The 12613-nt window shown below is 33.0% G+C and overlaps 2 protein-coding genes across 4 annotated transcripts in view; one reads left to right on the top strand and one right to left on the bottom strand.

Annotated features, from left to right (window-relative positions):
* Nucleotides 1-12613, bottom strand: part of vih (ubiquitin conjugating enzyme vih) — a 347513-nt gene that overhangs the window by 326678 nt on the left and 8222 nt on the right. The gene's annotated exons all lie outside the window — the stretch shown is intronic.
* On the top strand, nt 7617-12125 carry LOC143910090 (tubulin beta-1 chain-like). Of its 3 annotated transcripts, none has more exons than XM_077428455.1 (3): nt 7617-7753; nt 9446-9549; nt 10916-12125. In XM_077428455.1, the coding sequence occupies exons 1-3, from the start codon at nt 7697-7699 to the stop codon at nt 12114-12116; spliced, it is 1362 nt and encodes a 453-aa protein (XP_077284581.1). In that variant the 5' UTR covers nt 7617-7696; the 3' UTR covers nt 12117-12125. The 3 variants fall into 3 exon arrangements, with proteins under 3 accessions (XP_077284581.1, XP_077284582.1, XP_077284583.1); XM_077428456.1 differs by having other exon boundaries at nt 9446-9554; nt 10924-12125; XM_077428457.1 differs by having other exon boundaries at nt 9446-9554; nt 10903-12125.

Here is a 12613-nt window from a genome sequence, read left to right as displayed (position 1 = left end):
AATCCATACATGTCTCTATGATTATTATTTCTGTACATGATTAATTATTATATTCTATGTACTCTGATTATATTCTGACTGTTATCGTATACTCGTCGCATTGGAGCGATCTGTAATGACGAGTATAAATTGATTGTAATAAATAAATCTATCTATCTTGGATGCCATCGGCTGACGGTGTGAGTCCGATTTGCCAGGTGACCGGAAAAATGCACTCGAGATAGTTGCACTCTCGAGACATCCAAACTTTCAAAGATGCTCAAGGAGAACTAACGCAATAGAATTCTAAAAAAAAAGCGTCAAGGGGTAGTTGTATGTATGTTATCTGAAGGTGTTAAGAGGGCTGGACAGCAGCGCCTTGTCCATACAAACGTACTATACTTCTCCCTTCCTCAATTATGGCACTAGAGAAATTATTTTTTAATATGCTATGGATATCTACCATTGGGGTGCATCTATCGTTTTATTTTTTTTGATTAATTATTTTTTATAGGAGCTAGGAGCCGCCAAACATTTATAAAATCGCCTCTTTTTTACACCCACTAAACGAGTCCAGCGTGCTTATTTAACGGTCGATTTAAAAAAAATACGCCGATAGATGCACAGAAAGTATCTTTCTCATACCGATGATGAATTTTTTTTAAAAATTGGTCCAGTTTTGGAGGAGAAAATAGGAGAATACGAAACCTCGATTTTGTCAATTTAAAATACGTTTTATCTGGTCGAAGCGCAACTGTCGCATTCACTCAATATATATATATTGATATATATTGTCGCATTCACTCAATATATATGTACATACACTCAATATATATATCGAAGAAAGGAACGGTAACAAAATTAAGGTTTCGGGTATACAGCCCTCTTAACCTTTTTTTGTGAAATTCTATCGCGTAAGTTATTTTTGAGCGCCTTTGAAAATTAAAACTGCACTACTATTTAGTGCAATTTAGTGCATCTTTCCGGAAACCGATTTGCCACATGTCTAGGATCAGGCCTAGCAGTGGATGTGAACTGTATATACTATATAGTGTCGGTTTAGTTCTGAACAGATCAAACGAAGGTATTCCAAAAAGAACAACGTTTCATCTTTGATTTTGGAGAGATGCAACTGTTGCGTCTCCGTTATTAGCCTGTTGTTATGCAAAGATACAAAAGAAACGTTCGAAAAGTCTGCTCGTTAAAGTAAAATAAACTTAGAAGCGAAGTTTGTTTTTCATTTTTAAACCTAAATAATGGGTTCTGTAACATCGATCCAGGGGTGTTTGTCAAGCATATTGATTAATCCAAATTGAAATGTTTTTCTTATATTTTTTTTTACAAGTGTCAAATATTAAGATTTCATACATTTTATTAAAATTACTGCAGAGGATGTGAATTATTTTACCACATATATAATGCAACTAGCTGTTGACAACCCTGCTCAAAGTCGTTTCTTATTTGTAATTCGGCTACTTATCTAAGCTTACAAAAAATAAACGCATCTTGGTAAACAATGAATGTGGTTTTACTCAAAACTAATCTAAGACGCCATGAATCACAAGAATGTTCTTACGATTGCGTTTTTCAAACTTAATTTATTCTTATATTTTTATTTCGAGTCTAATTATTTCTTTCAAGGCGCTTATTTTACATAAATATAAAATCGTTCAACGTGCATCAATTTTACTTGCGTTTAGTCTAAAAAATATTGATTTTAAAATTCATACAGAAAAAATAAACAATTGATAACCGACAATTAATTAATAAGATTTAAATACGATGCTTAAAAATGTAATAAGTTTCAACTACACGACCATGAAATTCAGCATTCGTTGAAAATAATATTTTTAACTTAAAATTGAATCCAATCTTTAAAACAAGTTTGGATTAAACTTGTTTTGCCTCGAAAAATTTAAAAGGCAACTGGGAGGCAATACAAATCATTCATACTTGATATTCTTTAGTGTTAGAAAGCATAAGCCAAGTTCAGATCTGAAAATCCCCTCTGGAGAAAGTCTGAAATGGCAATCAGTAATAAAATATTTAGGAGTAACGTTTGATAAAAGAATGAGATGGGCACCGCACATTGAGGCAGCGAAATTCAAGGCGATGCGGGGTATATCCTCTATATACCCAATATTTAATCGCCATAATTCTTTATCAATTCAAAATAACATAAAATTATATCACGCGCACATATTACCATTATTAACCTATGTTTCACCTGTATGGAATAACTCCAAATAATACGAAATAAATCCCTAAAAATAATTTATAACACACCCCTATATACTAACTTGAAATTAAAATTTCCGAATTTATCGAACATCGTACAATAGATAAAATGTTTTGAAAACTCTGGGGGGGGCGTTCATGTAAGCTTATCAAGATGAAATAACTCAAGTGTTTCACCAAAACGAAAAGCTTGTTTCCACTAAAAGAAACTGTTATCATCAATTACGCCCATTGTAAATAGAACGAATGATAGACTGTTTCAATGACGGTTCGTTAAAGGGAGAAACCTCTCAAGTTTACGTACTCCAACGTGCAACTGCAACGAAGTTCAGAGCGCCATTTATCTGGTCTATTAATGACGATGCTTATGCGGAAGATCTTCCATGTTTTATCGTCTCGTAAAACGTTTCAGTTGCGGCCATTTTATCACTCTTCGGAAATACATCGCCATAATGAAATATATGAATATTATCATCGGTGATGGTCGTTGCCCCTGTTATGCTGCGTACGGACCAAACCAACGACGAATTTGGTCCAACGATTTAACCAGCAGGATTAAACCAGTAGCGTACAAAATATCGAAATAAAAATTAAATTTAAAAATTGAAATTAAATATCAAAATTAAAAATATTATTATTATATTAAAATTAAATTCAAATATCAAAATAAAATCATAATCAATATATTAAAATTAAAATAAAATATTGAAAGTTAAAACAGAACATGCCCAATTTAAATAAATTTTCGAGATTGACCTAAAATTAGATCATCAACAATCACATACAGATAATCCTCGACTTTTGTTTGTCGAAGATGCTTTGACTTACGTAGATACGCACTAAGATCGAAAAAAAAATCAAAGAATTATTATTTTTACTTCCCCGTAATGCGCAGCTACTGAGCATATATTATGTGTAAGTATGGGTGACGTCTTCGATCTCTTCAACCCGAGACGTTGTCGGTTTTATCAAAGGAAATTTTTTTGTCTTCAATTGTTTCTCTCGTCGTAATAAATCAATTAATTAAATCATTTCAGAGGTAAATTTTATCGGATAATGTCTTCAATTGTTTCTCTCGTCGAAATGATATTTTTTTTTATCTTTCACATCCGGTTGTTTTTTTTTTTGGCTTACAAAGCGTTCGGAAGGATGAAGTCAAGATTATTAGTTTCAATATTGTGAGTGTTGAAGATACACGTGTTGTGCTACGTAAATTTTTAGTACGACATGGAGAAAGTTCTAATTAAAAAAAATAGAGAGTGGACAAACGAAGATATTATATTACTTATAGACTTATACCGTGAAAAGCCGTCGCTTTGGAATCCGACACATAAAGAATACAAATTAAAAACCAAGAGAAATGATGAATTGAAGGAAATAGCAAATATTTTCAATTGCCATGCCAACGACATAAAGAAAAAAGGGATGAGGGAGGGATGATTACCAAATTTTATATATAACTTTTTATTGCGCTTAAACTTCTAGATATTAAATTTCAGTTCAGTAAACTAAAAGGTTTCTGAGAAAAACATAAAAAAACCTCGATTCTCTAGACTAAAAGTATTACTTCCGGTTCAAATAAAAATATTAAAAAAATATAAGGTTATAAAAATTATTATTTCTATCACATTTAAAAAGATTTCAGTCCGATTCGATTGGGAGATAATTGAATTCAAAAACTTAAAAAAAAGAAGCCACTTACATATGTATAAATGGAGGTACCATTTCCGGTCAATTTAAAAATTTGAAAAAATTTTACGTCGTGTCGATAAGAATTTCTGTAACCGATACTAAGTTTCAGTTCGATAGGATTAGCAGTGTTCAAAAAATCCTCAAAATAGACAGACACATACACATTTTTTCTTGATCATGAAAACGTGATCAGTAATGGATTCTGAGTGTGAATTAGTCAAAATCTCGAGTTCGAATTTTCACATGATCACGAAACTTCATCTATTGTTACTACGTACATAGATAAAGTAAAAATAGAGAGTAGAACAGTAAAGTATATACAATAACACAGTAAAGTATATACACAATCACAGTAAAGTATATACACAATCACAGTAAAGTATATACACAATCACAGTAAAGTATATCATTTCTCTGCTTACGAGCGAAAAACAATTATACGGTATGAGTTGATTTGAGATTGTATTTGTATATTCATGAATTCGCTTCCATTCGATAAAAAAAGAGGTTAGTAAAATCCATCGTCTTGTCGGGAAATAATATTATTAAATACATTTATCGGATAAATTTATCTCAGAGGTAAAATTTATCGGATAATGTGTGATTATTAATTTTATTTCGACGAAAGAAAAAAAAACCCTTTGTCAAATCACCGACATTTTTTTTGTTAAATATTTCATCGACGGCAACACAGTAGTTATCGTGATGACTTATAAGAAACAACAACAAGGTTTTTTTCGCTCGTAATTATAATATTTCTCTGGTGGTAATGCGCATCGTCGTAATTCAAAACATTATTGTAATTCAAAACATCAACGATGATCTAATTTTAGCTCAATCTCGCTCGTTAGCTTAATTTTGATATTTAATTTCAATTTTTTTATTTCATTTTTATTTCGATATTTTGTACGCTACTGGTTTTAAAAGTTGGCCCAAAATCTTCGTTGGTTAAATATTTCCGAAGGGGGAAACACAGTAGTGTATCGTGACGACTTATAAGAAACAATAACAAGGTTTTTTTCGCTCGTAATTATAATATTTCTCTGGTTGTAATGCGTTTTGTCGTAATTCAAAACATTGTTGTAATTCAAAACATCAACGATGATCTAATTTTAGCTCAATCTCGCTCGTTAGCTTAATTTTGATATTTAATTTCAATTTTTTTATTTAATTTTTATTTCGATATTTTGTACGCTACTGGTTTTAAAAGTTGGCCCAAAATCGTCGTTGGTTTGGTGCGTACGGACCATTACATGGGGGCCAAATTTCGACCGGAGATAACGATTATGAATGCATTTTTTCAGTTTTTCGACGCATGTAGAGTTTGTTCGTGTTCTAAATATTAATAATTAGTCAATTGTTCGCGATGAGAGAGCAGAGTGAACGGTACTCATATTAAATTAATGCTAACAACAATAATCCACAATAATTAGGGAATGTCTGGCTTCGAATATTTGCTTTGCGATGCATATGTATTTGTATGTATACGTGCATACTCACAATTGAAAGGGTTGGGTATTCATTAGGGTTGAACATATATGTACATGTACATTTCGTATGATATTATTAAGAAGTTAAAATGAATAAATTTGATAATTTTTCAAAAGAGATAAAAATTTAATTACAATTCTGAATATCAAATTAATTTAAATTTGAAAAATTAAATTCCAAGATAAAATAATAAATATGTGAGTGAGTGAGTGAGTGATAAAGATTAATATAAATTTGATAATGATAACACATTGTTAGATAGTGGTCCTAAACTACATACATATTTATGTGCTCTAAATTATATATAACACTTAATTTATAAGTAAAAAAAAAAAATATGTAAAAATGGACGGGATGTATGTGAATATGTGCCAAACCGTGGACACACAGCCAATTAGAGTCAAGTGGTAAGTGTGGAAGCGGGGAAGTGAGGGGAGGTTGGTGGAGCGTCATGTTACGTCAGGCCGAGTGACGACAGGCATGTGCGACGTCAGGCCGAGCGACGGGTGACACATACACACATTCGGTGAGCGTGTAATGCGCCCACTTTTTATTATGATTAATATTGCGCGCCTATAAATTACCTTACATTATACATATTTATACATATAAAATATATCTTTATTTTAATTCGTGTATTAATTCCGTTCCGAAACCACCCTTTGAAATCAACGAGCACAACACTAGTGTAAATATAATAATTATGTCGGTTTCAGTGGTCATTCTCAGTCTGCTAGGTTATATTTTGGAACAAATCGTTTTAGAAAATCATTCACCACCAATCGAAAAAAATTGCAATTTCTATCACCACTGCCTTAATTGAATTCCACATCTAATAATATTATATATTGCTTATAATAAAACCTTAAAACACAAATTTATTTGCACACACAAATTTACACTTAAATATACAGAAAAAAATAGAGAAAAGGAAACTTGTTTCCACAATTAATTCACTTATTAATTATTGGGAACCACCAGATGATTTTTGAAAAGAGTCGGATCCCCGTGATTTTCAGGCGTAGCAGCTAAATGTAAAATATGGAAACAAGCATAGTATAAATACTAATGATCTTGGTGCACACATTTGTGTACTAGATAAAAAGTGAATTTTTGTAATCCACGAAATGAAAAAACTACTCTTCTCATTTCTTCTCTGAATAGACGTAAACACAAAGCTTACCCGATCGACAAATGCCATTAAAGAGAACAACGAACAAAAGCCAGCAGCATGGTTCGGTAGTTGCATTTATGCTAAGCATTTGATGAAATTATTCTGCGATTATATCTTATGTATGCATGGTAAACGGTACTATGTATATATAATATATATCATTGGCATGCGGTGAAATTATCTCTCATTTTGTCGTACAGCCTTGCTTCATGTGCGCGGGTAGGATACGGGAGGAAAAGCCTGTTCCTCTTGTATCCTGCTCGTGCAAATGAAGTGAGGCTGTACGACAAAAAGAGATAATTTCACCGACGCGACGGGGGGAGAGAGAGTTTTACCGCACGCCACTGATATATGTAAATACTACCCGCTTTTCATATGTATACATAGTAAACGAACATTTTCGACTTTTCGATGCGGTGACGGTCACCGGTAAAACACATATATGTACATATCTTGGTTATTCTTTTTTAAAATAATTTCATAAGAAAGTATGATTTGACAGGCACGGCTTCCGACACGGGGCCCCTCGAATAATCCGGGCCCTGTTATTAATTATGAATTATTTTGTGTGGGTAAATTCATATAAACAATATTAAAAATAAATATCTACATCGGGAGTGTATCGAATTTAAGCATTTAGTTTTATGGCTGAAAATGTGTAAATTTCAAAACAATGTCTTGTGCCACATTTTTTTTATTAATTAGTTTTAAAAGGATCAAAATCAATACCAGCACACAACCAATGAATATTTAAATAATACTTTCTCAATTTTAATCCCGACTCCCCCCCCCCTGTCGTCAACCCTGTTATATATTAAACAATATGTATGTAGTCAATAAGTTTTAAAAGTTTGTACCACACACATATGTATGTTGCTTATTTTTAAATTATATTGCTTATTTTGAAACTATCGGTTTATAATCTTGAAATCGTAGTTCTTCAATTGGTTTTATTTAATTCCTGGAATGTGTGCCAACCCTGGCTCTTGTTATATTGCCACAGTGCAGACGATGTTGCGTTCAGTTTGTTCCCTGACGTTTTGTTGCTCGGTCGACCGGTTGGTGGGTTCCGATCAGCAAAGTTCCTGAAGGACTCCTGAAGCGTCCTGAAAATAGTCGAAAATGAGGGAAATTGTTCACCTACAAGCTGGCCAGTGCGGCAACCAAATTGGAGCTAAGGTATATTATTTAAATATGTATATTAATTATAGTTTGTTTATGAAATTTTTATATTACATCGTAATATTATTATTATATTGCAAACAATATTAAGGTACATACACATACTTTATAACACGTTATTATTTTTAATATGTACTGATTAATTTGGCGTAAACGAAATTTTTATTTAAAATTCTGAATTTTGAATTATTTATTGTTATTTTGTGTGGGTAGATTTCAACGTCGATTCATATAAACAATATTAAAAAATAAATATCTACATCGGGAGTATATTGAATTTAAGCAACAATTAATATATATTTAATTTGAACAAGTTTCAAAACAATGTCCTGTGCCACATTTTTTTATTTATTGGTTTTAAATTGATCAAAATCAATGCCAACACACAACCATGAATATTTAAATAATGCTTACTCAATTTTAATACAGTTTTTGACAGTGTGTTTGAAAAGTTATAGGCTTTGTATACAAAATTTAAGTACGACTTCAGAAATGTCAGCATTGAATAAGAACTAAATGATTTCAAAATTATAAACCCATAGTTTGTTTAAGTAATTATGCAACAGACAGACAGACATACATATGTGAGAAATATTTTATTTCGTAAATAAACATATGTATATGAGTCGTACAAAATAGGTTTCAATTTATTTAATATATGTATAATAGTTATTTCAACAATATGATGGGGTATTATAAAATGGACCTAGGCAAAGCTAAGTATATTTTTAAGCTGGTGAGTTTGTGAAAAATCTACACAAAAAAAGCAAAAGCCTCTAAGAAAACCTACACAAAACCACATGAAATAATTGAAACCATTAAAACGTGATCAGGGATCGATATTAGATACAAATCAATCAAAATCTAGGTGTTGAATTTTCTCAAGATCACAATACTTCATCTATTAATAGTTCGTACACACGTACATACATATGTATATAGTATGTATGTAGATAAAATAATAAAACAAAAATCAACTACTTCTTAATTTGATTTTTTATTGTTTTTTATCATTACGAAATTATCTTCACAATAAATCTTATATATATTTAAATAGCTACTGATCATTTTCTATTTTAGAATTTTAATTTAATTTTGTTAGTAATCATAGTATTATATTATTCTAATGTTAATATACAGCATAATAGGAAAAAGAGCTCAAAAACCTATTTACAATTCTTACTTCTTAATTTGAACTTTGACAAATTCATCAAAAACTTCAAAACTTTGTCTACGCATATCCCTATATAAAATAACTAGTTTCAATTTCACTCTTTGTGCAAATTTGTAACGCGAGTTACTGTAATAATACGGAAAACGTAATTCGATCAGCTCGATTTCTCGATTACACTCATTGGGTTTCAGTATTAATTTACTTAGTTGCAAATATTTGCAATATGTACTACAAACATATGTACATACATACAAAGCTTCCAACGTAAAAATGTTGAGGGTAGGATAGCCAAAGTCTCGCATTACGAGCAGCCCTGCAAAAGTCTTATCGAATTGCATCCAATAAATGCATCCCTTGACCTCCAATATGAGGGTATTGTCACTCAATTCCAGCAATTGAGCTCGCCGTACGCGTTGATCTAATTTAAACCAGTCGGGGGAGATGTTAAAAACAATCTTAGCGCACCCAAACAAGACAAGTTGAAGCAATTTAACTGTTCGTATTTTTACTTCTAGTTCTGGGAGATAATATCCGAGGAGCATGGAATAGATCCCACTGGAACTTACGTCGGCACTTCGGATCTTCAGTTGGAGAGAATCAGCGTGTACTACAATGAAGCATCGGGTAATTGGTCTTATTTTCTACAAATTTAGAGTCACGTAATTCAGGAACCAATTATTTAGGTTCACCGTTAGCTCGAACGAGACAGGAAATTGCAATTTCGAGATGCTAGGAAATCGCCTCGTTGACTCTCCGATAATTGTCTGCTGCTTTGTTTTGTAGGAAAAACTTCAATTTTTCAATTAGTTATTTAGACTCGAACTATCATAATCAATTAACTATAGGTAAATCAGTTTTTATCAGTAAATCTCATAGAAGTAGAATGGTCATTGTTAACAAAAGTATCGTCTAAAAGCGAGCCATCGAAGAGAGAGACGGAAAGTCAGAAGAGAGACAAGAGAGAGAGAGAAGAAGTTTAGCAAACAATGAGCACACTCTGCCGCGCAGAGTTTTTGTAGCAACATTTTTGGAGGCTGAGAGCGATTCTATGCATTCTACTTCTATGGTAAATCTAGACATTTTTATGGGCTGTGATGATTTTTTTGGAAAATATCACATATCATCATCATCATCATCATCCATGTATTTGTAGGTACATACCAATGGTGTACATTGAAATTCTCCCTTTTTCTGTCGCACAGCCTTACGTGTGTGCGAGCAGGATACAAGGGGACTCGTTATGACGTCATCGAATGGTGATTAGGTCAATGGCAAAGCACAATACACGTTCCAACAGTGCTGAATGCAATAGACCAGCGGTTCCCAACCCGTGGTACACGTACCACTTAGTGGTACGCAGTTGATGGTTGGTGAAAAAATAACAATAATGGCGGACATTCAGGACTGAATGAATTACATTCATAAAAATAGAAATATTTTTTATATAATTGATAAATATTATCTTAATTAATCATAGTCAACGTCAATATGTATAGTCGATGATTGAAAATTCGGCAATCGATACCGTTTTCCTATATACATATGTAGAAATAGATTAAATGCAGCTCCAGACTTAGGGATATATCTCGCATCATTTGAATCGAATTTTAAAAAACTATGTTCCTCGAAACAAGCACAAGGATCTCATTGCATTTATTTTGTAAGGAGATTTAATTAAGAAAAGAAAATATATTAAATGTACTTTGTAATTGTGTGTTTTTTATTAAAACCTTTTATCAGTAATAAAAGTTTGACGAAATAGTAAAAAGCCGTTTCTTAAATTATAAAATATCTAAATATGAGTGCAAATGTAACTTACATACAAACCCGGTATATGTATGTATGTATGTATGCTTGTAAAAATAAATGTATCAGTAGAATAATTGAAAAAAATATTTAAAATATGAACCATGATTATACAAATGTACTCAAACTGATCTATCTAAAATTATTTATTTTGCGCAAATTTCAGTTGCAACTGCTACAAATGGAGGTAAATACGTACCTCGCGCTGTCCTTCTTGACCTGGAACCAGGAACTATGGATGCAGTTAAGTCTGGACCTTTCGGTAAACTCTTCAGACCTGATAACTACGTATTCGGCCAATCGGGAGCCGGAAATAATTGGGCCAAAGGACATTACACTGAAGGAGCCGAGCTGGTGGACGCAGTGTTGGACGTCGTCAGGAAGGAATGCGAAAATTGCGATTGCTTGCAAGGTTTCCAGCTGACCCATTCATTGGGAGGAGGCACTGGATCTGGCATGGGCACTTTGCTAATCAGTAAAATCCGTGAGGAGTACCCAGATCGCATAATGAACACTTACTCGGTAGTACCTTCGCCAAAAGTTTCAGATACGGTAGTAGAGCCGTACAATGCCACCCTTTCCATACACCAACTGATTGAAAACACTGACGAAACTTATTGCATAGACAACGAAGCGTTGTACGATATTTGCTATAGGACCCTAAAGTTGCCAACTCCTGGGTATATGGATCTGAATCACTTAGTCTCGCTGACCATGTCTGGAGTGACGACTTGTTTAAGATTTCCAGGACAGTTGAATGCCGATCTCAGGAAATTGGCAGTCAATATGGTGCCGTTCCCTCGTCTACACTTTTTCATGCCAGGCTTTGCCCCGTTAACTTCCAGAAGCAGCCAGCAATATAGGGCTCTGACAGTTCCAGAGCTAACTCAGCAGATGTTCGACGCCAAGAATATGATGGCCGCTTGTGACCCGAGACATGGCAGGTACTTGACGGTGGCAGCCATATTTAGAGGTCGCATGTCCATGAAGGAGATAGACGAGCAGATGATCCACATTCAAAACAAGAATTCCCCCTATTTTGTTGAATGGATCCCGAATAATGTCAAGACTGCCGTGTGCGATATTCCACCAAGGGGTTTGAAAATGGCAGCAACATTCATAGGTAACACTACCGCCATTCAAGAACTGTTCAAACGTATCTCTGAACAATTCTCAGCTATGTATAGAAGAAAGGCTTTCTTGCACTGGTACATGGGAGAAGGGATGGATATTTTGGAGTTTACTGAAGCTGAGAGTAATATGAACGATCTAGTCGCTGAATATCAACAATATCAAGAGGCAGCCATCGACGATGATTCTGAATTCGTCCAGGATGAAATAGAAGGAGAAGAAATTCAAAACGAAGAAGGCCAGTGCTGAAAAATCGACTCCAGAACATTTTTTTCATATATTTTAACTATTTTTTGTGTAAATAGTATTATTTTAAAATTTTAAAATTATTTTTAAAAAAACAATTATTAATAAGAAATTTTATTTAAATTTCACTTCAAAAATATGATAGAGTAATCAGTTGATAAGTTTTGATACTTTTATACGTTTGTATTAATTTTAGTAAATAAAATAATTTTACGTTACTTGTGAGCCTTCTATTTCATCAAAAATAGACATTCATTTATCAAGGTGCCGAAGAAATCCAAATGGCCAATAACTTTCCAATGATCTATATACCAATAATGTTTTTCCTATATTATTTCTGCTATTTGAAATGCTAGTGGGGCTGACTAATTGACAATCATGGGGAGAGTTTCTCACCTGCTTCATATTTAAATACATTGTTTTCGTTTCTTATATTTCTTATCTACCATATAATAAGGGGAAGGAGTTATATACTTGTTGGTCAAAAAGTATTTTTATGT

This window comes from Arctopsyche grandis, chromosome 3, assembly GCF_051622035.1.
Source record: "Arctopsyche grandis isolate Sample6627 chromosome 3, ASM5162203v2, whole genome shotgun sequence".
In the NCBI taxonomy this organism is placed as follows: Eukaryota; Metazoa; Arthropoda; class Insecta; order Trichoptera; family Hydropsychidae; genus Arctopsyche; species Arctopsyche grandis.
This window is presented reverse-complemented; position numbering and strand designations above follow the sequence as displayed.